The following is a 27,445-nucleotide window of genomic DNA, read 5'->3' as shown; positions in this document are numbered from 1 at the left end:
CATTTCTTTCCACCAAACCAGCCTTGGAAATCTAATGCACAAGTAGGAAAACACTGCAAGTTAATGGGCGGAATGCTCTTGGGTACATGAAATACACACTAGACTAGTTGAAAAAATGGAAAAACTAGCTGTTAAGGGCAACTTTTGGTTAGGCAGTGGTGGTTCATGCCTTCAATCACAGCACTTGGGAGGCAGAGGACAAGGATTTTTGAGTTCAAAATCAGCCTGGTGTAAGTTCCAGGACAGACAGTGCTACACTGAAAAACCCTGTCTTGAAATTTAATAATAATAATAATAATAATAATAATAATAATAATAATAATAATAATAATAATAATAAAAGCACCTATTCTATGCAGAGGACCAGGCACAAAGCACCCACATTGTGGCTCATAACATATGCACAATCACAGTTTCAGAGAAACAGTGCTCTCTTGCAGCGTCTGTAGGCAACAGAGGCATGAGAGAGAGGGGCTGCTCAGCCTAGCACATAAGTGAGAGAGGGGACCTGTGCAGCCAAGCATATAAGTGAGAGAGAGGCCCTGCCCAGCCTAGCACATAAGTGAAAAAGAGGGCCTGCAAGGACTAACATCTAAGTGAGAGAGAGGTCCTGGGAAGCCTAGCACATAAGAGAGAGAAGGGCCCTGGGCAGTCTAGCACATAAGAGAGAGAGAGGACATGTGAAGCCTAGCACCTAAGAGAGAGAGAGAGAGAGAGAGAGAGAGAGAGAGAGAGAGAGAGAGAGAGAGAGAGAGAGAGAGGACCTGCCCAGCCTAACTCCTAAGTGAGAGAGTGGGCCTGAGTGGCCAAGCACATAAGTGAGAGAGAGAGGGCCTGCACTGCCTAGCACACTCTTCTATCAAGCTGAGGACTAGGAAAGTAGAGAAAGGAGAGTACCAGGGGTTGTAGGAAATCTGCATGTTCCCTTCTGAACTCTTAGGGCAGCATAGACTCTTCTGGTGTGCGTGTGTACATGCAGAAGTCCACATTATTAAATGTTTATGCACATAAATAAATAAAAAACCAAAAATGCTTACAAGAGCCTCTACAGCTGAAATTAAGTAGAGCCATTTGCTGTATTTCATATGTTACATATTTGTTCTGGATTTTCAAGTTTGTAAGCACTTGTCAACCAACAAACTGGAAATCATTTGTCTTAAAGCCAGTAGATTACTCCCACCTTCTAAAAACTCCCTTCAAAGTACTTGGTATTCCGTGAACGCATGCGCAGGGTGTATTCAGCCAATCAGCACAGTCCTTTGGTGAGACCTATTTGCTCCAGCTGGCATCACAAAGGATCCTCTGAGGCTTCTGTCTGGGTGTGGCCCCTGACAACGGTTTTTTTTTTTTTTTTTTTTTTTTTTTTTTTGCCATTGAGGAGCTAAGCACAGAAGGGTGCGGTTTGGAAGGTGTTCTCCTCTTAGATGAGCTGTAAGTGATAGTCTGCCCTGATCAGGGTTGTTGGACAGTTAATCGAGGTGTGACAGGGTGGGGAATCTCAGGCCCAGGAGGCCACTATGTGAGGAAAAGCCTCCTGATCGCCATTTTCTGTGGAATCTGAGGGTGAATGGAAGGTGGAGGACCGTATTCATGGAAGAGGATCGAACAGGTCAGGGCCATAGAGAATTGGGAACCCTTGGAAGAGAAAAGCTTGGGGCCTGGGGATAGGATCAGAGAACCAGCTGCAGGACTGTGGGTCAGGGAACAGGGAGCCATTGGTGAGATGCCTTGGCGATTGTCCTGTGTGATATTCAGGATCCCTTAGAAACACACTGAGGATTCGTCCCTCCTCATTGTCTTCTCTATGGTGTGTTCCTTTGGTATAGACTGTATGAACATTGCAGACAGTAGAATGGCATAGGAAGATGAATGAAAAGAAGAAGAGGAGATAATTGTAAGAGATTCATAAGTCATTGGGGATGGATTCTGACCACAGATCTTTCTGTCTCAGTCTCCCATGTATTGGGATTAAAGACTTGCACCACCAAGTTCAGCTTTTTCTCTCAGTTTAGTTTCTGTAGGATGGGATCTATCTTTGTAGTTTCAGCTGGCCCGGCTTGGCCTGGCCTTGAACTTACAATCTTCAGATGTTTGAAATCCTCGGCTTCCCCAAATCCCTAATTTCTCCAATATAAGGTCTTTCTGTGTGGGTGGTGGTGGTAGTTCATGTTTTTTTGTAGACTTAGTGGTGGATCTTTTTGATATGAATATACAGTTACCATGTTCTTTATCTTTCTGGATAGAACTGTGAGTTTACGTTAGACTTAGATAAACTGGTAAACAGAATTGCTGATGTTTTGTTTAAAAATATTCTGTGGGAGATAGGACCAAAATTCAGATACCTCAAAGGTTAAAGGATGTTGCTCATCGTTTTTTGGGAGGAGGGGAGGACTCATAGGTTGAAGGTTGGCCAGTTTTTGTCTCTTTTTAAACTGAGAAATTGCAGACTAATAATTTAGGTTCTAAAGGAGGTTTTTAAAGAAGTGAGTTAAAGAAGTTTTTAAAACAAGTTGTGAGGGAGAGGGACATGATAAATGGGATACACGGAGGAAATGGTACGGGTAAGTGTATATATATATGCATCACCATATTGAATATGTACACAGAACTCTCTGATAAAGGCAATTGATTAAAAATATACATGTTAAGTAAAAAAAGAAATGATCTTTCATTGAGCTAAAATTATTATTTGATTTTTTGTTATTTTTAATTTTTTAAATGATAATTTTTAATCAGGTAACTAAGTTCTTTTTTTTCCTTTTTATTTTTATTGTTTTTTTTTAAACTAAGAAGACTACTGTGTTCTTATGAGAAGAATGGCTCTTAAGAAATTGAAGGTGATACCAAAGGAAGGTTACTTATTACTTTTGGACTTTGATGATGAGGACGATGACATAAAAGTTTCAGAGGAGGCTCTTTCGGAAGGTATCGCATTTCCAGTATTAATTGTGTCCTGCAGTTCATTAGACTTTACCTAGTCACCTGAAATGGAAGAAGTCTTTGTTAAGAGTTTACATATACTTCATTTCTAATTTTACCTATATCTCTCTATTCCTATATACAAGGTTTTGCAGCACATAAACCTACTCTTGGAACTATATCAGCATATGTTGAGAGAGAAGAACTTTCTTGATTTCGCCTCAAGAAAAGACATGAACATTGTTCGTATAATATGTTTGCCAAACATGAATTTATTTCATAAAACTTGCAAATAAATTATTTCCTTTCTTTTTCTATTATAACTTTTCCTTATTTACATTTCAAATATTATCCCCGTTTCTAGTTTCCACTCCAAAAAATCTCCTGTCCTCTCCCCTCTCCCCCATCTCCCCAACACATCATCTACCAATTCCTAACCCAGGTATTCCCCCATACTGGGGCATAGGATCTTTACAGGAACAAGTGTCTCTCCTCCCATTGATGCCTGACTAGTCCATCCTCTGCTACATAAGAAGCTGGAATCATATATCCCATTATTTGTTTTCATTGATTGGTGGTTTAATCCCATGGAATTGTGGGGTACTTGTTAGTTCATGTTGTTTTTTCTTTTATGGGCCTGCAAACTCCTTAAGCTCCTTAGGTATTTTCTCCAGCTCCATAATTGGGGACCCTGTGCTAAGTCCAAAGGATGTCTGTGAACATCCACTTTTTTATTTGTCAGGCATTAGCAGATCCTCTCAGGAGACAACTATATCATTCTCCTGCACCCAATCCCTTGTTGGCATCTTCAGTAGATTTGGTGGTTGTATATGGGATGGATCCCCAAGTGAGGCAGTCTCTGTATTCTTTTATTCTCAGCTCCAATCTTTGTCTCTGTAACTCCCTCCATGATAATTTGGTTCCCCATTCTAAGAAGGAACGGCATATCCACACTTTGGTCTTCCTTCTTCAGTTTCATGGGTTTTGCACATTTTACCTTGGTTATTCTGAGCTTCAGGGATAATATCCACTCATCAATGTGTGAATATCATGTGTGTTTTTTGTGATTGGGTTAACTCTCTTAGGAAGATATCATCCAGATCCATCCATTTGTATAAAAATTTCATGAATTCATTGTTTTTAATAGCTGTGTAGTAATTCATTAAGTAAATGTGCCATATTTTCTATATACATTCCTCTAAAGAGAGTCATCTGGGTTCATTTCAGCTTCTTGTTATTATACAAAAGGCTGCTATGGACAAAGTGAAGCATGTTTCCTTATTACAAGTTTGAACTTCTGGGTATAACCTTATCAGTTTATGAGGTCCCATTTGTCCATTTTTAATCTTATAGCACAAGACATTGGTAGTATTTTTTTTCAAGAATATCCCCCCTTTGCCCATGTATTCCAGGCTATTCCCCACTTTCTCCTCTATAAGTTTCAGTGTCTCTGGTTTTATGTGCAGTCCCTTGATCGACTTAGACTTGAGCATTGCACAGGGGATGAGAATAGATCAATTTACATTCTCCTACATGCGAACTGCCAATTGAACCAACACCATTTGTTGAAAATGCTGTCTCCTTTCCACTAGATGGTTTTAGCTCCTTTGTCAAAGATCAAGTGACTAAAGGTTTATTTCTCTGACTTCAGTTCTATTTCATTTATCTACCTGTCTACCACTATACCTGTACCATGTAGTGTTTATCACAATTGCTTTGTAGTGCACTTTGAGGTCAGGCATGGTGATTCCACAAGAGGTTCTTTTATTGTTGGGAATAGTTTTTCCTATACCAGGTTTTTGTTTTTTGTTGTTGTTGTTGTTGTTGGTTTTTTGTTGTTGTTGTTGTTGTTGCTTGTTTGTTTTTTTCAAATTCCAGGAGAATTTGTAAATTGCCCTTTCTAACTCAGTAAAGAATTGAGTTGGAATTTTGATGGGGATTATATTGAATCTATAAACTACTTTTGGCAGAACAGCCATTTTTACTATATTAATCCTTCCAATCCATGAGCATGGGAGTTCTTTCCATGTTCTGAGATCTTGTTTCATTTCTTTCTTCAGAGACATGAAGTTTTTATCATATATATCTTTCACTTTCTAAGTTAGAGTCACACCAAGCTATTTTATATTATTTGTGAGTATTGTGAAGGGTGAGTTTTCCCAAATTTCTTTCTCATCCACTTTTTCCTTTGAGTAGAGAAAGGCCACTGATATGTTTGAGTTAATTTTATATTCACCTACTGCACTGAAGTCATATATATGGTTACGATTTCTCTGGTGCATTTTTGGGTCACTGATACATGCTATCATATATTCTGGAAATAGTGATATTTTGACTTCTTCCTTTCCAATTTGTATTCATTTGTTTTCCTTTTGTTGTCTAATTGCTCTGGTTAGGACTTCAACTACTATATTCAATAGGTATGAAGAAAGTGGGCAGCCTTGTCTAGTCCCTGATTTTAATGAGATTGTTTCATTTAGTTTAATGTTTCCTACTCGTTTGCTGTCTATTGTATTTTTTTTTTATGTTTAGATATGGGCCTTGAATTCCTGACCTTTCCTGGACTTTTATTATGAATGGGTGTTGTGTTTTGTCAAATGCTTTCTCAGCATCTAATGAGGTGATCATGTTGGTTTCGTCTTTGAGTTTGTTTCTATAGTGGATTAAGTTGACAAATTTCCATATATTAAACCATCCCTGCATTACAGGGATGAAGTCTACTTGACCATGATGGATGATCGTTTTGATGTATTCTTTTATTTGGTTTGCAGTGATTTTATTGAGTATTTTTGCTTCGAAATTCATAAGGGAAAATGGTCTGAAGTTTCCTTTCTTCATTGTGTTTTTGTATGGTTTGAATATAATTGTAATCTGGCTTCATAGAACAAATTCAATAGTGTTCCTTCTCTTTTGATTTTGCATAATAGTTTGAAGAGTTTTGGTATTAGGTCTCCATGTGTAAGACCCCGAAGATGGACCTCCTCTCAAGTCCAGTAAAGTCCCGGGATGAGCTGGCCAGCACCCCAATGACTTGAGAGAAATCCACACCTGATGCAAACTGCAAGAGGTTTTATTATCAGCTAGCTAAGGACAAACTCCTTCCACTGTGCAGGGCAGGGGCGTATGACTCTGAGATGTGACAGAAGAAGGTTTTTATTAGCTAGCTGAGGAATTGGGATGAGTTGGGAGGAGAGTTTGGAGGAGTTGGGAAGAGATGGGAGGAGTGTTCTTCTCTGCCCAGATGTCCTTGTCAAAACTCCAATTTTGAATCTCTAGCTGTAAGGCTCAGAAACCAAAAGGATTTTTGGTGGCTGTAGAGAACATAGAGTCTCTTTCTGGCTGTATTTTTATAAATCAGGGAAAACAATCTTGGAGAATGTCCAGGTGCTTTACCTTCCAGGGAGAAACGCTCTAAGTTGTGGTCTCACATTTCCCACTCCTTCTAGTACATAGTTCTGATCTTATAAGTTAGAAAATTAAACCTCTGGCCCAGCTGCCAAACAAAGCCAACATGAGGTCACAGCTTTAGGATATGTAAGATTGAGAACCTCAGAAGCCCATTGAATGAGACAAAAGAGCCTCTTGCCATTGGGAGGAGGGAGGGAGGGAGGTTCCTGTGCAGTGCCCACTGTGTGTGAGCAGTGCCAGGCCAGTGGGCCATGGCAGGCTGGATGCCAGAACTGGGCACATGCTGGAGGTGTGGCAGCAGGGCTTGTGAGAATCATCAGGGAAAGTCCTTTTGATCTGAGTTCAAGTTTGCCAGAATGGTGGCACCAGACCAGGACAGGTACTCCTGTTTGAAATTTATGTGGCACCAAGATGGTTTCTGGTTCGTATGTTTTTTGTTTTTTTTTGTTTTTGTTTAAGTTTTTTATTGTGTTTCAACATTTCCAAGGCATCTTTTCTGACCAGTTGTAGGTCCTTCAAGTGAGCTAGTGGGAGTTCTGAAAAAGAAACATGAGGGTCAAACATTCCACCTGCTTCTGTTAAAGGGGGGGGGGTCCCCAGTTGAGGAGTTCGAATGGTGTAAGTTTAAATTTCCCTGTGGTGTTCCATACTCAGAACAAGGTGAAGGGAAAAAGAGCTGCATAATCTTTTCTGCAGGTCTCTAAAACCAATTTAGTCAAGGTTTCTTTTAATGCTCTATTCATGTGTGTTTTTGAGCTTTACTAAAGTTTCTTTTATGAGTGTGGATGACATTGCATTTGGCGTATAAATGTTCAGAATTGGGAATTCATTTTGGCAAATTTTAACATTGATGAATATGAAGTGTCCCTCCTCTTTTTTTTTTTTTTTTGATAACTTTGGGTTGAAAGTCGAATTTATTTGATATTAGAATGGCTACTCCAACTTGTTTCTTTGTAACATTTCCTTGGATAATTGTTTTCCAGCCTTTTACTCTAAGGTAATATCTGTATTTGTCCCTGAGATTTGTTTCTAGTATGCTTGGTCTTGCTTACACATCCTGTCTGTTATTCTATGTCTTTTTATTGGTGAATTGTGTCCGCTGATATTATGAGATATTAAGGAAAAGTAGTTGTTGCTTCCTGTTATTTTTGTTGTTAGAGTTGGAATGTGATTCATGTAGCTTTCTTCTTTTAGGTTTGCTTCAAGATCAATTTCTTGGTTTTTCTAGAGTGTAATTTCCCTCCTTATATTGGAGTTTTCCCATTATTATCCACTTGATGGGCTGGATTTGTTCGAGCATATTGTGTAGATATCGTTTTTTTTCACAGAATACCTTGTTTTCTCAATCTATTGTAAAATTTTTTGATGCGTCTAGTAGCCTTGTCTGGCATTTCTTTTCCCTTAGGGTCTGTATGACATCTGCCCTGGATATTATGGCTTTCATAATCTCTGGGGATAAGTTAGGTATAGTTTTGATAGGATTTCCTTTATAAGTCACTTGACCATTTTCCCTTAGTGCTTTTAATATTCTTCTTTTTCTTTTCTTTTTTTTTTATTATGCATTTGGAGTTTTGATTTCTATATGATGGAAGAAATTTCTCTTGTGGTCCAAACTATTTGGAGTTTTGTAGGCTACTTGTATATTCATAGGCAACTCTTTCTTTAGGTTAGGGAAGTTTCCTTCTATAATTTTGTTGAATATATTCACTGTCCCTAAATTTGAAAAACTTACTTGTCATTGATACCTATTATCCTTAAGTTTTGTCATCTCCTTGTGTCCTGGATTTTCTCGGTGTAAATATTTCCTTTCTAAAATCTCTTCCAAAAATTTACATGGAGAGTTTTTCCAGATAAATTCAAATCGATAGTACTTTATTAACTATTACTTATATAGAATCCTTTCAAATGTTTCTGTTTTCTATTGTTAATACAGTAAAGAGCCCAGCATTTGATAAAAATGAGAATATATCGCCTCAAGCAGAAGCAGATGAAGATATGGGGTAACATTTTCAATATTTTTTGCCAGCTCAATAGATTACTTCATAAGTAGTGTTTGTATTACCTTCACTGGAGAAGTAGATTCAGGAAGATAGCAATACAAATCAGACACTGCTATATGTTGAGTTCAAGCCCAGCTTGAGGTCCTTCAGACCTTGTGATAACAAACACATAGCAACTAGTATAATATGACCACCTGCCTGAGATCTTCCAAGATATACACACAAAGAAAAGGAGAAAAATCATGAAAATAAGAGGGGGACCATCTGGCAAGAAGAAGGGTCTCAGCAAGAGTGGGAGAGTAATGAATAAACTACTGTGGGTGTAAATGTATGAATTGGTAAAAGTAAAGGATACAAGATCACTTTGATACTCCACCATGTAATATATACATATATATATACATACACATATATATATACATACATATACATATGTATATATATACATACATATATATATATATATATATATATATATATATATGTATATATATATATATGTATATATATATATATATATATATGACATTTGTTCTTAACCAAACATTATATATTTATTATAAATAATTAAAAGAAAGTTCTTTTTAAAGTTTTGTGTGGGTAAGAAAAATGCCTACCAGTCCACTATATTTCTTGCATTAATTTTTTATTTTCCTTTCTTCACAGAGATGAAGTAGACAGTATGTTGGATAAATCTGAAGGTATGTGTTTTTGGAGGTATTTGCCTGTTTTTTAAAGAGGTCAGAAGAGGGCATCAGATTTCTAGACTGTATAGCAAAAGGGGATAATTTTGGGTTCACAGTAATTGTAGTTTCCTTTAAAACACATATGAGATAACTTCTCAGCAAACATTCAGAATGCAAGATTAGCTGAAGATGTAGCTCAGTGGTAAATCACCATTTAAAAGTGATGAGTTTCATCTTCAGTGGCAAAAATAAACAAACAAAAACAAACAAAGAAACAAAACAAAACAATAACAATAAAAACCCCAAACAAACCAACAAATGCACCAAATTAACAAAAATCCTACCAAACAAGCAAAACACAGTTATAAGTCTTGCAAATGAAATTTTAGGTTGTCCAGTTTGCCAAATTAACTGCAAATTGTAAAATGAGCAAGAAACCCAGTTTGCTCTTGTAAGGAAACAAGCAAAACCAGCAATAAGCATTTTAGGAGCCTAAACTTAGGCATGATTAGAGAAGAAAAAAAAAAATATACAGTGGCTACCACAAGAGAACAAACCTCTCAGAGGGGCTAGAGAGATGGCTGTTTTGGTAACGTGCTTTATTTGAAAGTATATAAATTAAGGAGGGGGTCTTAAATCGGCTTTAAAAATGCAGGCTGCAACCCAGTGAAAAGTAGTTGGAGACAGCTTGCTGGCTAGCCAGGCTAGTGGCATTGGTGAGCTGCAGATTCAGAGAGAATCTGTCTCATGTTTTAAATTTGGGTAGTCAGAGGTGGTTCATGCCATAATCCCAGCAGTTGGTAACCAGGGTGAGGTCCAGGACTACAACCCTGCCTTGAAAAAAAAAAAAAAAAAAAAAAAAAAAGGAAGTTGGAATGTGATTGAGAATGCAGCAAATGTCTATTTGTCGCCCTCTTATGCATACTTATACTGGAATGTATATGCATCAGTTTTTTACAATACTCTTTATCTGATTTACACAATCCATTAAAATGATGGTTTTTGTCTTTTTGTTTTTTCTCTATGAGCAAATTGTCAATATTAAGAAAGTGTTATAATTTTGTAATCTCCACTGTATAGTACAAATAAACATCTTTCAAGAAAAATGATCAGCACACCTTAAAAGACACAAAGTCAGGGATGGAAAGATGGCTTAGAAATTAAGAGCACTTGTTGTTCTTGGACAGAACCAAGTTTTAGTTCCTAGGACCCACACAATGGCTCAAAACCATTTTTAATTCTATATCCATGGGTTTTGGAATTCTCTTCTAGTTTCTATGTGCACCACACATGCATGTTTATAAACACAAACATGCAAAAACAAATTACTTAAATAAATAAAACAATTGAAAATTACAAACAACAGCACCTTCATCTGAAACAAAGTAGGAGAGTCTTGTTTGGGATCCGTTTTATTTTAGCTTTCAAGTTAGTATTGTAAACTTGGAAAATGGAAAGCCTCTGGGTAGTAGTGGCAGCTAAAATACTACCTCCTTTTTGCTCTTCAATGACAGATGACTGATTGAGCCTTTCTCACCCTTAGTACACATGTGCAAACACTGCCAATCAGCAAGGGCCTTGGCTGAGATTGTTTTCCCGCTATCCAAACCCTGTTACCCAGTATGCTTTGTGGTAGTCATCAAGCCGAGTTCTTGTGGAAGCAAGGTTCTTGAGGAAGCATGGTAGGGAGAAGTCTCAGTAGAGGTAGTCAATTGTCTGTTGAAAGATGATTAATACTGTTTGAGCTGGGGGCCTGTGTGGGGAAGAAGGTGGAGGGGTGGAGGTGTTACTTTAGGAGTAAGGAGAGGAGGTGACCCTCACTGGACTCAGGAAGGTACTGCTTCCAGGCTCACAATCAACTTTTCCCACTTAGTTCTCTGCTGAGAAAAACAGAGAACTTCGCTAAGGGCAGGGGTTTGAACAGAATTATCTTCTAACAGAAAGCAGGAAGGCCAGGGAATTGGAGACCCTGGAAGTCTTCTTGGGGCTTGGGGAGGTGAGGAGTGAGTAAATTGGAAGTCAGTTAGTGGAGCCAACAGACTAAAACCTTCTTTTAGCTGCTGCTGCCTGCCAGGAATTCATTAAAAACGAACTGAAAACCAGTCTTCATTTACCTCTACCTGTTGTTAAAAGGGCAGATTCCCGAAATTTCTATGTATAGGCTCCAATTGCCTCAAAATACAGAGGCTCCTCTCAGCCTCAGAAGTGCTGGGACTTCAGACATAATTCAGGCCAGGTTGTTGTTATTTATTTGTTGTTTTGGTTTAGGACAGTAAGTTCTAACTCTATATCTCAGGATTGTCTGAAACCTCACCTGCAGCTTTGACTGGCCTTGAAACTGAAGTCCCCAGCCTTACAAATGTACCTGGGCCTGAGGAAATATGTGTTCTTTATTTTTTATATTTAAATTTTTGTTTGTTTGTTTGTTTGTTTGTTTGTTTTTATTCCTTTTTTCCTTGTTGAAGATTGAAACCAGAGCTTCTTGCTGTAGCAGTAAAATATTTTTCCAGCCAGAAAAACTTTATATTTTAGATCTGCTTTAGATTTGTATTATGATGAAAAAAATTGAGGAGCTTGGTTATGATAAAAGCAACCATGATTTCATTTGGAGATTGAGATGCAAACACATTTACTCTAATTTATCAAAACCCTAGCAACAATGGGACCAAAATTTAGATCATCCTGTGATTGCATGTAAACCCACTTGAAGTCACAGTTAAAGCCATCATATTATGTGTGTGTGTGTGTGTGTGTGTGTGTGTGTGTGTGTGTGTGTTTATTTACATTTCAAATATTAGTCATTTCCTGGTTTCACCCCAGAAATTCCCTTTACCATTCCACCCTCCCTCTGCTTCTATGAGCATGTTCCCCCACCCACCAACACCCATGTCCCTGCTCTGGTATTTGCCTACACTGGGACACCAAACTTCACATGACCAAGGACCTCTCCTCTCACTGATGTTTGACAAGGACATCCTCTGCTATGTATTTAGCTGGAGCCATGGTCCCCCTCTTTGTTTGCTGGCTTCGTCCCTGAGTGCTCTGGGGGGAGGGGGGTGGTCTGCTTGGTTCATATTATTGTTCTTCCTGTAAGATTACAAACCCCTTCAGCTCCTTCAGTCCTTCCTCTAACTCCTCCACTGTGGACCCCATAATCAGTCTGATTGTTGGCTGTGAGCATGAGCCTCTGTTTTTGCCAACCTCTGGCAGAGCCCCTAAGGACACAGCCTTATTAGGCTCCTTTCAGCAATCATTTGTTGGTATCCACAATAGTGACAGGGTCTGGTGTTTATATACGGGATGGATCCACAGGTGGGGCAGATTCTGAATGGTAGTTCCTTCAGTCTCTGCCCTGCACTTTGTCTCCATATTTCCTCCCAGTAGTATTTTGTTCCCCATTCTGAGAAGGACGGAAACATGCACACTTTTTTCTTCCTTCTTAAGGTTTATGTGGTCTGTGAATTACATTTTGGGTATTCTGAACTTTTAGGATAATATCCACTTATCAGTGAGTGCATACCATATTTTTTCCTTTGGGATTGTGTTACCTCATACAGGATGATATACTTTAGACATATCCGTTTGCGTGTGAACTTCCTGAAGTCATTTTTTCTTTATGGTCACTATACATTTTTATCACTATTTCTCTATAATACAGCTTGAGGTCAGGGATGATTCCCCCTGAAGTTCTTTTATTGTTGTGAATAGTTTTACAATATCCTGGATTTTCGTTATTCCAAATGATTTTGCATATTGCTCTTTCTATCTTTATAAAGAATTAAGTTTGAATATTGATGGAGAGGGCATGGAATCAGAGCTTACTTATGGCAAGATAGACATTTTTACTAAATTATTTGGGACACCAATCTATGGCCATGGGAGATCTTTCCATCTTCTGAGAATTTCAATTCTATCTTCAGAGACATGAAGTTCTTGTCCTACAGAACTTTGACTTGCTTTTTTCGTGTCACACCAAGGTATTAAAATATGAGACTATTGTGAAGAGTGTTGCTTCCATAACTTCCTTTTCAGCCTGTTTATCCTTTGAGTAGAGGAAGGCTACTGATCTATTTGAGTTAATTGTATATCCAATCACTTTGCTAAAGTTGTTTCTCAGGCTTAAGGGTTCTTTAGAGGATTTTTTTGGGGTCACTAAATATACTATCTTATTACCTATTAATAGTGATATTTTCATTTGTTCTTTTCCAATTTTTAACTTTTTGACCTCTTTTTGTTGTCTATTTAATCTGGCTAGAACTTCTAGTACTATAGTGAATAGGTAGGGAGAGAGTGGGAAGCCTTGTCATATATTAGTGGGATTGCATCGAGTTTCTCTCCATTTATTTTGATGTTGGATCCTGGTTTGCTACTATGTTTAGTTATGGGCCTTGCTTTCTGAATCTATCCAAGACTTCATCATGAAGGTGTGTTGATTTTTTTTTAAATGATTCCTCAGCGTCTAATGAGATAATACTGTGTTTTTTTCCTTGAGATTCTTTACATATTGGATTACATTGATGGATTCCCATATATTGAACCATTCCTGTATCCCTGGGATGAAGCCGCTTGATCATGAAGGATGATCATTTTGATGTGTTCTTGGATTGTGTTTAACAGGATGTTATTGAGTATTTTTGCATCAATATTTATTTAGTTAAATTGGTCTAAAGTATCCTGTCTTCATTGGGTTTTTGTATGGTTTGGGTATAAGAGTAAATGTGGCTTCATAGAACAAATTAAGTAGTGTTCATTTTCTTTTGTTTTTGCATAATAGATTGAAGATTGTTGGTATTGGTGTTTCATTGAAAGCCTGATAGAAATCTGTACTAAACCCATCAGATACGGGGCTTTTTTTTTTTTTTGAGGGGGGAGCTCTTAATGACTGCTTCTATTTCTTTGGGGATTATGGGAGAGTTTACAGGGTTTATCTCAACCTGATTGAAATTTAGTACCTGACATCTGTCTAGATAATTGTCCAATTCATCCAGATTTTCCACTTTTGCTAAGTTACAGGCTTATATAGTAGGATCTGATGATTTTTTTGGATTTACTAAGTATCTGTTGTTATGTCTCCCTTTTCATTACTGGTTTTGTTAATGTTGATATTTTCCCTGTGCCCTGTAATTAGTCTGGCTTATGTTTTATCTATCTTGTTGACTTTCTCAAAGGTCCAGCTCCTAGTTTGTTTGATTTTATGTTATAGTTCCTTTGTTTCCACTTGTTTGATTTCAGCCCTGAGTGTGATTAGTTCCTGCCTTCAACTCCTCTTGGGTGAATTTCCTTCCTGTTATTCAAGGGGTTTTAGGTGTGCTGTCAACCTACTACTGTATCTTCTCTCCAGTTTCTATTTAGAGGCATTCAGAGCTATGAGATTCCCTTTAACACTGCTTTAGTTGTGTTCCACAACTTTCAGTATGTAGTAACTTCATTTTTTTTTAAACTCTAAAAAGTCTTACATTTATTTTTTTTTTATTTCTTCCCTACCTGATTTATCACTGACTGGATTTTTGTTCACCTTCTACGTGTACATGGGTTTTCAATTATTTATATTATTATTTCAGATCAGCCTTAGTCCTTGGTGATTAGATAGGATGTATGAGATTATTTGGATATTTTTATATCTGTTGAGGCATGTTTTGTGACTGATTATATTGTTAATTTTGGAGAAGGCGTCATGAGGTGCTGAGCAGAATGGACAATTTTTGTTCTAGAATAAAATGTTCTATAGATATCAACTAATGTATTTGTTTCATAACTTCTGTTAGTTTAACTGTGTCTTTTTTTAAATTTTTCTTTCCAGGATCTTTCCATTGATGAGGAGGGTTGTTGAAGTCTTCTGCTATTATTGTGTGTGGTGCAATGTGCATTTTGAGCTGTACTAAAGTTTCTTATATGAATATGGATGCCATTGCATTTGGACTATAAATGTTTAGAATTGAAAATTCATCTTGGTAAATTTTAACTTTGATGAATATGAAGTGTCACTCCTTGTCTTTTTTGATAACATTGGGTTGAAAGTCAAATTTATTTGATATTAGAATGGCTACTCCAAATTTGTTTCTTTGGAACATTTGCTTAGAAAATTGTTTTCCAGCCTTTTACTGTAAGGAAATGTCTGTCTTTGTCCCTGAGGTTTGTTTCTGGTATGCTGGGTCTTGCTTACACATCCAGTCTGTTTGTCTATTTCTTTCTAATTGGTGAATAGAATATGGTGATATTAAGAGATACTAAGACAAAGTCTTTGTTTCTTCCTGTTATTTTTGTTGGAATTTTGTTCATGTAGCTATCTTCTTTTAGGTTTACTTCAAGATTAATATCTTGCTTTTGCTAGCATGTGATTTCCCTCCTTATATTGGAGTTTTCCCTTTATTATCCCTTGAAGGGTTTGGTTTGTTCAAAGGTATTGTGTAAATATTGTTTTTTCACGGATACCTTGTTTTCTCAATCTATGGTAAAATAGTTTTACTGCATATTATAGCTTTGGCTCTTATTTCTGCTCTCTTAGTGTCTGTATGATATCTACCGTGGATCTTATGGCTTTCATAGTCTCTGGGGAGAAGTTAGGTGTAATTCTGATAGGAATTCCTGTATATGTTACTTGACCATTTTACCTTACTGCTTTTAATATTCTTTCTTTGTTTTGTTCATTTGGTGCTTTGATTAATATATGATGGCAGGGATTTTTGTTTTTGTTGTTGTTTTTCTGGTCCAAACTATTTGGAGTTCTGCATGCTTCTTGTATGTTCATGGACATCTCTTTCATTAGGTTAGGAAAGGTTTCTTTTATAGTTTTGTTGAAGATATTCACTGGCCCTATAATTTGGAAATCTTACTTCTCATCTACACCTGTTATCCTTATGTTTTTTCTTCTCCTTGTGTCCTAGATTTCCTGGATGTACTTAATTTTACTTAATTTTTAAAATCTGTTTCAAAAACTCAAAATGGGCAGTTTTTCCAAAGAAATTCAAATTGATAGTACTTTATTAACTATTACTAATATTGCATACTTTCAAATGTTTACATTTTCTATTGTCAATACAGTAAATAATCCAGCAATTGGTAAAGATGAAAATATATCGCCTCAAGTAAAAGGAGATGAAGACATGGGGTAATATTTTCAATTCTTTTTCTTTTTTTCTCTTTTTTTTTTTCTTTCTTTTTTTTTTTTTTTTTGCCAGTTCAATAGAGTACTTCAAAAGTAGTGTTTGTGTTACCTTCACTGGAAAACTAGATTCAGGAAGATCAGCATTTCAATGTCAGATGCTGATATATGTTAAGTTCAAGCCCAGCTTGGGATCCTTTAGACTTTGTGATCACAAACACATAGGAACTCATACAATAGGACCACCTGCATGTGATCTTTGACACACTCAAAGAAAAGGAGAAACATCATAAAAATAAGTAGGGGACTATCTGGGGGAAAAAAGGGTCTTGGCAATTGTGGGAGAGTTATGAATAAACTCCTTGTGGGGTGTAAACCTATGAATTGTTAAAAGTAAATAATCCAAGTTTAAGTTGGTAGTCCACCATATATTTTATATGCATATGACATTTGTTCCAAACCAAACATTATATATTTATTATAAAAAATTAAAGAAGGTTCTGTGTAAAGTTTTGTGTGTGGTAAAAAAAATGGCCTACCAGTCTACTATATTTCTTGCTTTAATTTTTTATTGTTCTGTCTTCACAGACATGAAGTAGGCAGTATGTTGGATAAATCTGGAGGTATGTGTTTTAGAAATATTTCCCTGTTTCTTGAAGAGGCCAAACGAGGGAAACAGATCTCTATAGAACCTATAGCATAGGGGGATAATTGTAGGCTTCACAGAAATTATAGTTTTCGTTAAAAAATACACACAGATAACTTCTCATCCAACATTCAAAACTAAAGATTAACTAAAGATGTAGCTCAGTGGTAAAGCACCATTAAAAGTTATAAATTTCATCTTCAGTGGTGAAAACAAAAACAAAAACAAAAAACCAGCAAAAAAAAACAAACCCAGCAAATTAAAAAAAAAAAAAAAAAAAAAAAAAAGCACCAGAGAAACAAAACACAGCAATAAGACTAGTAAATGAAATGTCAGTTCGTCCAGTGTGCCAAATTAGCTGCAAATTGTAAAGTGAGCAAGAAAACCAATTTGCTGTTGTAAGGAAACAAGCAAAACCACCACTAAGCATTTTTGGAGCCTAAACTTAGGCATGATTAGAGAAATAGAAAAAGAAACCAAACAAACAAAAAACAAACAAACAAAAAATTGCAGTGTCTATAGCAACAGAACAAACCTTGAAGAGTGGCTAGAGAGATGGCTGTTTTAGTAAAATGTTTTTCTTGAAAATAAAAGTGGGGGCCTAGAATCCACTTCTAAAATGCAGGCTGCCAACCAGTGCTGAGTAGGTGGAGACAGCTTGCTGGCTAGCCGAGGTAGTGGCATTGGTTAGCTGCATATTCAGAGAGAACCTATCTCAAGTTTTAAGTTGGGTCAGTCAGTGGTGGCACATGCCTTAATCCCAGACGTTGGGAGGCAGAGGCAGGGAGATTTTTGATTTTGATGCCACCAAGGTATACAGGGTGAGTTCCTGGTTAACCAGAGCTATACAGATAAACCCTGACTTGAAAAAAAAAACTGAAAATGAAAAAGAAATTTGGAATATAATTGAGAATAAAACAGATGTCTATATCTGGCCTCCTTATGCACCCATATACTGAAATGTATACACTCCATTTTTATCCTGAAACTATTTATGATTTACACAATCCATTAAAATTATGTTTTTTTTGTTGCTGTTTTGTTTGTTTGTTTGTTTGTTTTTCTGTTTCTGGAAATAGACAACATTAACAAAGTCATTTTTTATACTCTCCATTATATAGTAAAATTAAACATCTATCGTGAGAAATGGTCCAGCACACCTTAAAACACACACAGGATAGGAATGGAAAGATGGCTTAGAAATTAAGAACACTTGTTGCTTTTGTACAGAACCAAGGTTTAGTTCCTAGAACCCACATAATTCTCAAAATCATTTTTAATTCTAGATCCAGGGATTTTGGCATCCTATTCTAGTTTCTAGGGGAACTAGTCATACATGTTATATAAATACAAACATGCAAAAACACTTTAGTTTAAAAAAAAAACCAAAAAAAAAAAAAAAGAAACAAAAAAACAAAACAAACAAACAAACCAAAAAACAATGTAGAGTTACATAGAACAGTCCCTTCATCTGAAACAAAGTAGGAGAGTCGTCTTTGGAGTTCATTTTATTTTAACTTTCAAGTTAGTATTGCAAACTTAGAAAATGGAAAGCCTCTGGGTAGTAGTGGAAGTTAAAATACTACCCGCTTTTTGAAGCTTTAATCACAGATGACTGAAAGAGCCTCTCTTACCCTTAGTACTCATGTGCAAACACAGCCAATCAGCAATGGGCTTGGCTGAGATTATTTTCCTGCTGTTCAAACCCTGTTACCCAGTATGGTGGCTACAAAGAGTTCTTGAGGAAGCAAAATTCTTGAGGAATCATGGTAGGATGAAGTCTCAGTGGAGGTAGTCAATTGTCTGTTGGTTAATCCTGGTTCAGCTAGGGGTCTGGGTGGGGATGAAGGTGGAGTTTTGGAGGTGTTTCTTCAGGAGTAATGAGATTAGGTGACCCTCACTGGACTCAGGAAGTTGCTACTTCCAGGTTCACAATCGACCTTTCCCACTTAGGCCTCTGCTGAGAAAAACTGAGAACTTCACTGTAAGTGCAAGAGTTTGAACAGACTAGCTCCTAGCAGAAATCAGGAAGGCCAAGGAAATGGAGACCCTGAAAGTATTCTTGGGGACTGGGGATGTGAGGTGTGAGTAAACTGGACTTCACTTAGTGGATGAAACAGACAAAACCCTCTTCTGTGCAACTGCTTCCCACCAGGAATTTATTAAAAAGAAACTGAAGACCAGTCTACATTTTAACGTGTTGTGAAAATGCCACATTGCCGAAATTTCTATATATAGGTTCCAAACTGCCTCAAATACTAGAGGCTTCTCTCAGCCTCAGAAGTGCTGGGAATTCAGACATAATTCAGACCAGGCTGTCTTTATTTATTTGTTGTTTTGGTTTAGGAAAGTAACCTCTAGCTCTATATCTCAGGATTGTCTGAAACCTCAATTGCAGCCTGGACTGGCCTTGTACCTGAAGTCCTCAGCCTCAGAAATGTAATGGGGCCCGAGGAATCATGCCTTCTTTATTTTTTATATCTAAATTTTGGGGGTTTTTATTTTTCATTCCTGAAGATTGAAACCAGAGCTTCTTGCTGTAGCAGTAAAATATTTGTCCAGCCAGGAAGAATTTTATATTTAAGATTTGTCTTAGATTTGTATTGTGATGAAAATGGTTGAGGAGCTTGGTTGTGATAAGAGCAACTATGGTTTTATTTGGAGATTGAGATGCAGACACATTTACTCTAATTTATCAAAAAACTAGCAGGAATGGGAAAAATTTAGATCATCCTGTGATTAGATGTAAACCCACCTGAAGACACAGTTAAAGCCATCTGTGTGTGTGTGTGTGTGTGTGTGTGTGTGTGTGTGTGTGTGTGTGTGTGAGTGTGTATGTATTTATTTACATTTCAAATATCAGCCATTTCCTGGTTTAATCCCAGGAAATCCCTATTCCATTTGACACTTGCTTTGTTTCTATGAGCCTGTTCCCTCACCCACATACTCCACCTCCCTACCCTGGCATTTGCCTACACTGGGGCATGGAGCTTTCACAGGACCAAGGACCTCTCCTCCCACTGATGTCTGACAATACCATCCTCTGCTCTATATGCCGCTAGAGTCATGGGTGCCCCTCTTTGTTTGGTGGCTTAGTCCCTGAGTGCTCTGGTCTGTCTGCTCGGTTCATATTGTTGTTCTTCCTGTAAGGTTGCAAACCCCTTCAGCTCCTTCAGTTCTTCCTCTAACTGCTCCCCTGGGGACCCCATGATCAGTCTGATTGTTGGCTGTGAGCATCAGCCTCTGTTCTTGCCAAGCCCTGGCAGAGCCTCTCAGGAGACAGTCATATTATGCTCCTATCAGCAAGCACTTGTTGGTATCCACAATAGTGACTGTGCCTGGTTTCTGTATATGGGATGGATCCAAAGGTTGGACAGAATCTGGATGGTCATTCCTTAAGTCTCTGCCCTGATCTCCACATTTCCTATCAGGAATATTATGTTCCCCATTCTAAGAAGGACTGAAACACCTACACTTTTGTCTTCCTTCTTCTTCAGCTTCATGTGGTCTGTGAATTACATTTTGGGTATTCTGAGCTTTTAGGGTAATATCCACTTATCAGTGAGTGCATACCATGTTTTTTTTTCCTTTGAGATCACACAGGATGATATATTTTAGATCTCTCCATTTCATGAAGGCATTGTCTCTGTACCATTACCATACATTTTTGTATCACTATTTCTGCATAATACAGCTTAAGGTCAGGGATGATTCCCCCTGAAGTTCTTTTATTGTTGAGAATAGTTTTGGGATATTCTGGAGTTTTGATATTCCGAATGGTTTTGCATATTGCTCTTTCTGTCTCTACGAAGAATTGAGTTTCAATTTTGATGGAGAGTGCATGGAATCTGTAGATTGCTTTTGGGAAGACAGCCATTTTTACTAACTTAATCTATGACCATGGGAGACCTTTCCATCTTCTGAGATTTTTCAGTTTCTTTCTTCAGAGACTTGAAGTTCTTGTCATAGAAATCTTTCACCTGCTTGGTTTGAGTCACATCAAGGAACTATAATTTGTGACTTTTGAAAGGTGTTGTTTCCATAATTGCCTTTCATCCTGTTTATCTTTTGAGTAGAAGAAAGGTACTGTTTTGTTTGAGTTAATTGTATATCTAGCCACTTTGCTGAAGTTGTTTTTCAGGTTTATGGGTTCTCTGATGGAATTTTTGTGGTCACTTAAGTATACTATTTTATTATCTGCTAATAGTGATATTTTGATTTATTCCTTTCCAATTTTTATTCCTTTGACCAATTTTTGTTTTCTAGTTGCTCTGTCTAGAACTTGTAGTACTATAGTGAATTGGTAGGGAAAAAGTAAGAAGCCTTGTCTAGTCCTGTCTTGTCTTATTTTAGTGGAATTGCATCAAGTTTCTTTCCATTTAATTTGATGTTGGCTTCTGGTTTGCTTCTATATTTAGGTATGTGCTTAAAATTCTTAATCTATCCAAGACTATTATCATGAAGGTTTGTTGAATTTTTTTCAAATAATTTCTCTTCATCTAGTGAGAACTGTGTGTGAATTTGCTTCAATATATGTGTGCATGTTTGGATGTGTGTGTCTGTGTGTGTGTGACAGATACATATATATGTATCTGATGAATCCGATTGTTTCATAACTTCTCATTAGTTTCACAGTGTCTCTTTTTCATTTCTTTTTTTTCCAGGACCTCTGCGTTGCTCAGAGTGGGGTGTTGAAGTTTCTCACTATTATTATATGGGGTACAATATGTACTTTGAGTTCTAGTAAAATTTCTTTATGAATTTGGTTGCCCTTGTATTTGGAGCATAGATATTCAGAATTGTGAGTTCATCTTTGATGAATTATCCTTTGATAAGCATGAAGTAACATTACTTACCTTAAAAAACAAAAAAAAGTACTTTGTGAACCTCCTCTTTTCACAGTAGGCCCTCTTGACTACTGAGGCTTTTTTTGTAACAGCTTTGAAGGAATTTTAAAAGGAAAAAAAAATAGATGTAAACAATTTCACAGTTCCATGTACTCATAGCTAAGTGATATGTATACAAAATTCTGTACATGAAACATATTTTCATTGATCCAGTGCTAATTTTATATTAAGTCAGTTTCTTTTCTAGGAGTCTTCTGTGCTTCCTTCTTTATATGGCACAGTGCAAAACTGAATTCTTTAATGTAACCCTTATAACTTATTTTTAAATTTTATGTTATGGTTATTGTTTTTTTTTTTTTCTTTCACGTGTGTATGTGCACAACTAGTGTGTCTTGTACCTGAGGAAGCCAGATGAAGGCCTTGAATCCCCTGAAACTGAAGTTATAGGTAGTGAGCCACCTTGTGGGTTTTGGTACTCCAATCTCAGAAAGCTGGAAGGGAACCAGTGCTCTTAACTGCTGAATCATCTCTCCAATCCCTTCATTGTTTTTTTTTCTTTTTATGAAATGAATTATGTAACTGTAAGTGGAAGACAACTTACTAAACAATGAGAGAATGATACTCAGATTCTAAAGTATCTGTTTTAAATTATATGTAACTGAATGCTAAGTGAGCTTTCTCAGAAGACAGTAACTTGTCTTTGAGATATGGTGTCATTATGTAGTTCAGGCTGGCCTGCATTTTCCTATTTAACCTATGCAGTCTTTACACTGGAAATCTCCTGCTTAAGCTTCCAATACTAGGATCATACACACACAAAAAAAACATCTTTACATGGCTTACTAAACAATGCTCCTAATACCTATTTTTGGACTTATTTATGTGTATTAGTGTTTTGCTTACAGTTATATATGTGCACCACATGTGTACCTGTTGTTCAGATATCAGTTGATTATTTCAGATACCTGGAACTGGAGTCAGATAGTTGTGAGCCACCATATGAGTGCTAGACACCAAACCTATGTCCTTTGCAAAGAACAGGAAGTACTCTTAACTGCTGAGCCATATCTCTACCCCCATGAAACAATATTATATTTTTAAAAAATAATATTTTGCTTCTTTCAAGTTACCCATTTTACCAAATTATTTTTTTTCAACTGAAGGATTTGCTCTATTTAGAGGAGGCAGAATAATCATTTAATAATCTGATTTTGTCTAGTACTATGTATGGTGAGAATATTAAACATGTACACCGAAATATAGCTTCATCCTAGTTACTGAAAGCTAACTGTGCATGCTAGAAAGGTACTAAACATTTTCTGAAGCATTACAATTTTCATGAACTGCAGCAGTTACTGATCAAAAGTTCCTACCATAATTTTCTTCAAGTGTTTTTTTAAAGGATATGTTCTGAAATATAATTACCAATTCACTTTAGAAATAATTTTATTTTGATTAAAAAAAACTTGGAGATCATTGTTTTAAACATAGATTTTAACATTTTTATCTATTTTTATTTATATAGGTATTTTGCCTATAAGTATGTCTGTGAGTCATATACATATGTACCTGGTGCATGCAGAATTTAGAACAGGGCATCACATCCCCTGGAACTGGAGTTGGAGATATTTGTGCACATTATGTAGGTGCTAGGAATCAAACGCAGGTTTGATTCTGACAGGGTCTCATTTGTAGCTCTGACTGTCCTGGAACTCAGTATGTTGACCAGGTTAACCTGGAACACACAAATATCTCTCTGCCTTTTCCTCCAGAATACTAGGATTAACATGGGAACCAATATGACCGGTTGCCCTCTTATTTTAATTGAATATTTTAAACAATGGGTCTAACAGTTCTACAGTCAAGTTTGTTCTTTCAGTTGCATCATCTTTTTTAGATTTGGAAAAGAATTAGCCTTTATTAAAAGTGTTTCCCTATGAAGAATTAAGTATACTTTTGATCCTTTTTTTTTGTGCATTTGTTCTTTTGAAAACTGTTCTTGAAGCTCAAAATTATTTTCCTTACAGAAATTAAAATTCAGATAAGATTAGATATTTCTTATCCAAAATACATGGACTGTTTTTTTTCTATGTTGTGGAACATTTCTGTAGACTTTACAGGTTGAACATCCTTCATCTGAACATACCAAACCCTAAGTATTCTAAAGTATGAAGCATGTTTGTGATATCTATCATTTAATTTTAAGTTTCCATAGCATTATTGAATGAAATTTATCTATATCTATTTTTACTTGAATACATGGAATCATCTAATTTTTCTTCAAAATGACTCTTTATTTTTAATATAGATGACATTTATAAGACGCTTCACATAAAGAGAAAATGGATGGAAACTTATGTCAAAGAATCTTTCAAATGCAGCAACCAGAAATTAGAAAGATTTTGCAAAACGAACGAACGAGAGAGGTAGAGTTGTTATATTTGTAGGGTCAAATGTGTATCATTTTAAAAATTATATGTGGCTGAAGTTTAAAAAAAATTATATCATGTCTGATTCTTTAGTAAAAATGTGTGGCTTTGATTTTGTCTAAACAGTTAACCCTATAACATCATGCCTTCAAGCAAACTAAATCTAATTCATAGAAATCTATGAAAATTTTATTTTCTGCTTTAAGTCAATGTTAATGAGATTTAAATTTTAATTTACATTCATTGTGGAAATACAGAAGTCTTGCACATAGTCTTAGGAATGTAATTTATGGATTATTATGTTTAACAATATTCAAAAGGAACAACTACAATTACATATGCAGACAATTTGTATATTTTATTTGACATGTTTTGCACTGTCTTTACTAAGGCAATGTATGAAAAATAAATTAGAACTTATATTTGGTAGAAAATAATGAAAAAAAAACACATTGAAATATAATTAAATTTTGTACATGTATATATATATATATATATATATATATGTGTGTGTGTGTGTGTGTGTGTGTGTGTGTGTGTGTGTGTTACGTGTGTGTTGTGTGTGTTTATATTTCTTTAATTTTGAAAAGCTAAAACGTAAATGAAAACCTCTCTGATAATATGTTAGGGGAAAAATCTATAATGATTTCCCATTAGATATTTTATACTGCTATTTTTCTTTTTATAGTATGAAATGTTCAATTGAATTTGTTCTGAGTGTTCTTTTTCATATTGGTATGAAATGTGCCTGCTTTTGTTACTGTGCTTTACAGGAAGAACATCAACAACAAATTTTGTGAGCAGTATATAACTACATTTCAGAAGTCTGATATGGATGTACAGAAATTCAATGAAGAAAAAGAAAAATCAGTGGTTGGTACCATAAAAAAAACTTAATATTTAACCTAGTATTACTAAGTAGGAATGGAACAACTAGCCTTGAGTTGAGCATATGAAACTAAATTAAGTTCCATTATCTATCTATCCTTGCTTCTGTTCTAGTCTTACTGAGATATAAACTATTGATTGCATACTATATCAATGAAAACGACTAGGCATTTTATGGTATACCAGATCATAAGTTTTCAAGAGGCAGACATTTGCAGAAAGATCAAGAGATGATTACCAGTGACTACAAAAAAAAAAAAAATAAAACAAAAAAAAAACAAAAAACAAAAAAAACCACAATATATCAGAGTTCAAAGAAGAGAGAAAGCTTATTTATTGGTTTCACCTGGACTCTGTTGTTTATATTAAAAAACCAACTCAATTTGGTAAATCAGTTCTTACAGTCCTAAATTTAGTAAAGATTTAGTAATAACAGAGGATGGAAACAAACAATCTCAACAGCCCTGGAAGAATTTTCCTGTGGAAGAATATCAGCAAACAATTTTAGATCACGTCTCCATTACTCTACCTGTAGAGTCATCACCTGGTTTCCAAGTAAGATCTGAGACAACGATAATCATATTAACCATTTTATTTTATTTACTGGTTAATAGTTTGGAAAGTATTCAATTTGAAAGGAACAGCAAATTCATTCTTGCCTCAGAAGGCATTGAGGAACCTGCCATTATGAGTCAGTTCTGGAAAGAGATAGGAACTAAAGATAAATAATAAATACTCCAATTGAAGACAGTTTTTAAACATTGGACTCTGGATGACATTTCAAGGGAAAGTGATCATCCCTGTAAATAAGGAGTCTAAAGACAGAACAGCAGGGTACTTCAAGATTTGTAATTCTGCATATGGCAGCTGGTGAGAGGGAGCCAGTAAAGGAAGAGAACCACTGGTAGAAAGAAAACTACCATGAGTGAAGGAAAGTTTTAAAGAAGAAAAGATCCCTAAATGTGTCATATGCTGCATGTGGGCCCAATAAGATTGATTTACAGGGCTGGAAGATGGTTTAATTGGTAATCTTTCTCCCGTGTAGGCATGGAGACCCCAGCTTATATTCCCTGCATTGGGATGAATGCCCACACCACCACCACCAACAACAAAATAAACAACAACAAACTAGCAACACTAAAAACAAACCACCACCACAACAACAAAAAAAAGTTGGTGTGGTTGTGAGCATTTTAAAACAACCAATCTCAGATTTAGTTCAGAGAAAAGAAGATCTCCAGATCTTTGTAGCCACCAGGTGTAGCATAAATGATGAGCTCTAGGTTTAGTGAGATTCTGTCTCTGAAACAGTACTGTGAAATCAAAGATGACACCCAATATTAACCCTTTGTCTCCAAATGTATGCAGGTGCACTTTTTTTAAAGATAAGCATTGCAAATTAGAGGTAATTTTACTTAATTATGATGATTTGAGTACAAATGTGAGGTAAAAAATTGATCACAGTGAATAAAGGGCAAAACAGGATTGTAGTAGCCCAAGGTGAAAAGGTGTAAAGGGCTTGTCTTAATTTTTTTTTAAATGCAAATTATCATGGTTGTGCGCAACCCTAAAGAATACAATGAGAACTTTATGTTACTACTTCTATGTGTTGCTTGAGATTGGAATCTAGAGAAAACCAATCTAAGCTTCCAAGACTAGGATTTTACCGAGTTCATGTATACATGGTGCATGCCTATAAACATAAGAACTTGGGAGGCTAAGGCCAGTCTGTGCATTATGAAAAACTCTTTCACATTAAAAAAAAATTCCTACCCCACAATTGGTAGCATAATGTTATTTCATATTATTGTAAATATATATATATATTTAGTCAAAATAGTTGTTAAAATTTTAAATCAGTTGGAAAACTATTCCTTTTAACTTTCATATAGAATTATTTTTGCTCACATAAATGTTTTAGTATTAGATATACATTTAGTGTTTTATTGTTAGACTAACATGCATGTTGCATGGCAGTAACAACAAAAATAAACAGAATTGTTATACTAAGGTTTTCCTTTTACATTTGTAGAATAGTTGTCAAAAAGAACAACAAGCATTGAAACTGTCCAAATGTAGTCAGAACCAGACCCTGGAAGCAGTTAAAGAAATGCATGAGAAGTCCATGGAGGTATGTTGCACATGGTCCATAAAATGACCTTAGGAATCTAAATATGTTTTAATAATCATAAAGTTTTAACTACTTATTATTTTGAATTATTTCTTACTGAAATGACTGCTATTATCCATAAAATCCTAATGGCTTTGTATGAATTATTAAAGTTATGAAATGATAAAATGGGAATTTGACCTCAGATGTACCTCATACTTTAATAACACTATAATTATCCTGCTTTATTAAACATAACCCTAACACTAACCCTAATCCTAATCCTGACCTTAACCTTTACCCTATACATCATCTGCACAGAATCTTTCATATTTGTATCCTTGGGAATTTATTTAATAAGAGGTACTTTTCTGTTTTAGGTTTTGATGAACTTGGGGACCAAGTACTAA

At 36.0% G+C, this 27,445-nt stretch overlaps 1 protein-coding gene across 1 annotated transcript; it reads left to right on the top strand.

The window, feature by feature from the left end:
* Positions 1 to 2,807: 2,807 nt before the first annotated feature.
* Positions 2,808 to 27,445, top strand: Gm20843 (predicted gene, 20843). Its single transcript, XM_017318718.1, has 7 exons — positions 2,808 to 2,925; positions 8,261 to 8,327; positions 8,994 to 9,028; positions 23,917 to 24,034; positions 24,811 to 24,910; positions 26,958 to 27,056; positions 27,416 to 27,445. Exons 1-7 carry the CDS (start codon positions 2,808 to 2,810, stop codon positions 27,443 to 27,445), a joined length of 567 nt encoding a protein of 188 aa, XP_017174207.1.

Source organism: Mus musculus, chromosome Y (genome assembly GCF_000001635.26).
Source record: "Mus musculus strain C57BL/6J chromosome Y, GRCm38.p6 C57BL/6J".
Classification (NCBI taxonomy): domain Eukaryota; kingdom Metazoa; phylum Chordata; class Mammalia; order Rodentia; family Muridae; genus Mus; species Mus musculus.
This window is presented reverse-complemented; position numbering and strand designations above follow the sequence as displayed.

Excerpts from the sequence above, each read along its gene's own strand:
- Gm20843 (XM_017318718.1), top strand. The coding sequence starts at position 2,808 with ATGAGAAGAATGGCTCTTAAGAAATTGAAGGTGATACCAAAGGAAGGT. Across the intron at positions 24,911-26,957 it reads AAGAAAAAGAAAAATCAGTG|AATAGTTGTCAAAAAGAACA; the intron begins GTTGGTACCATA and ends TTACATTTGTAG. Across the intron at positions 27,057-27,415 it reads TGCATGAGAAGTCCATGGAG|GTTTTGATGAACTTGGGGAC; the intron begins GTATGTTGCACA and ends TTTCTGTTTTAG.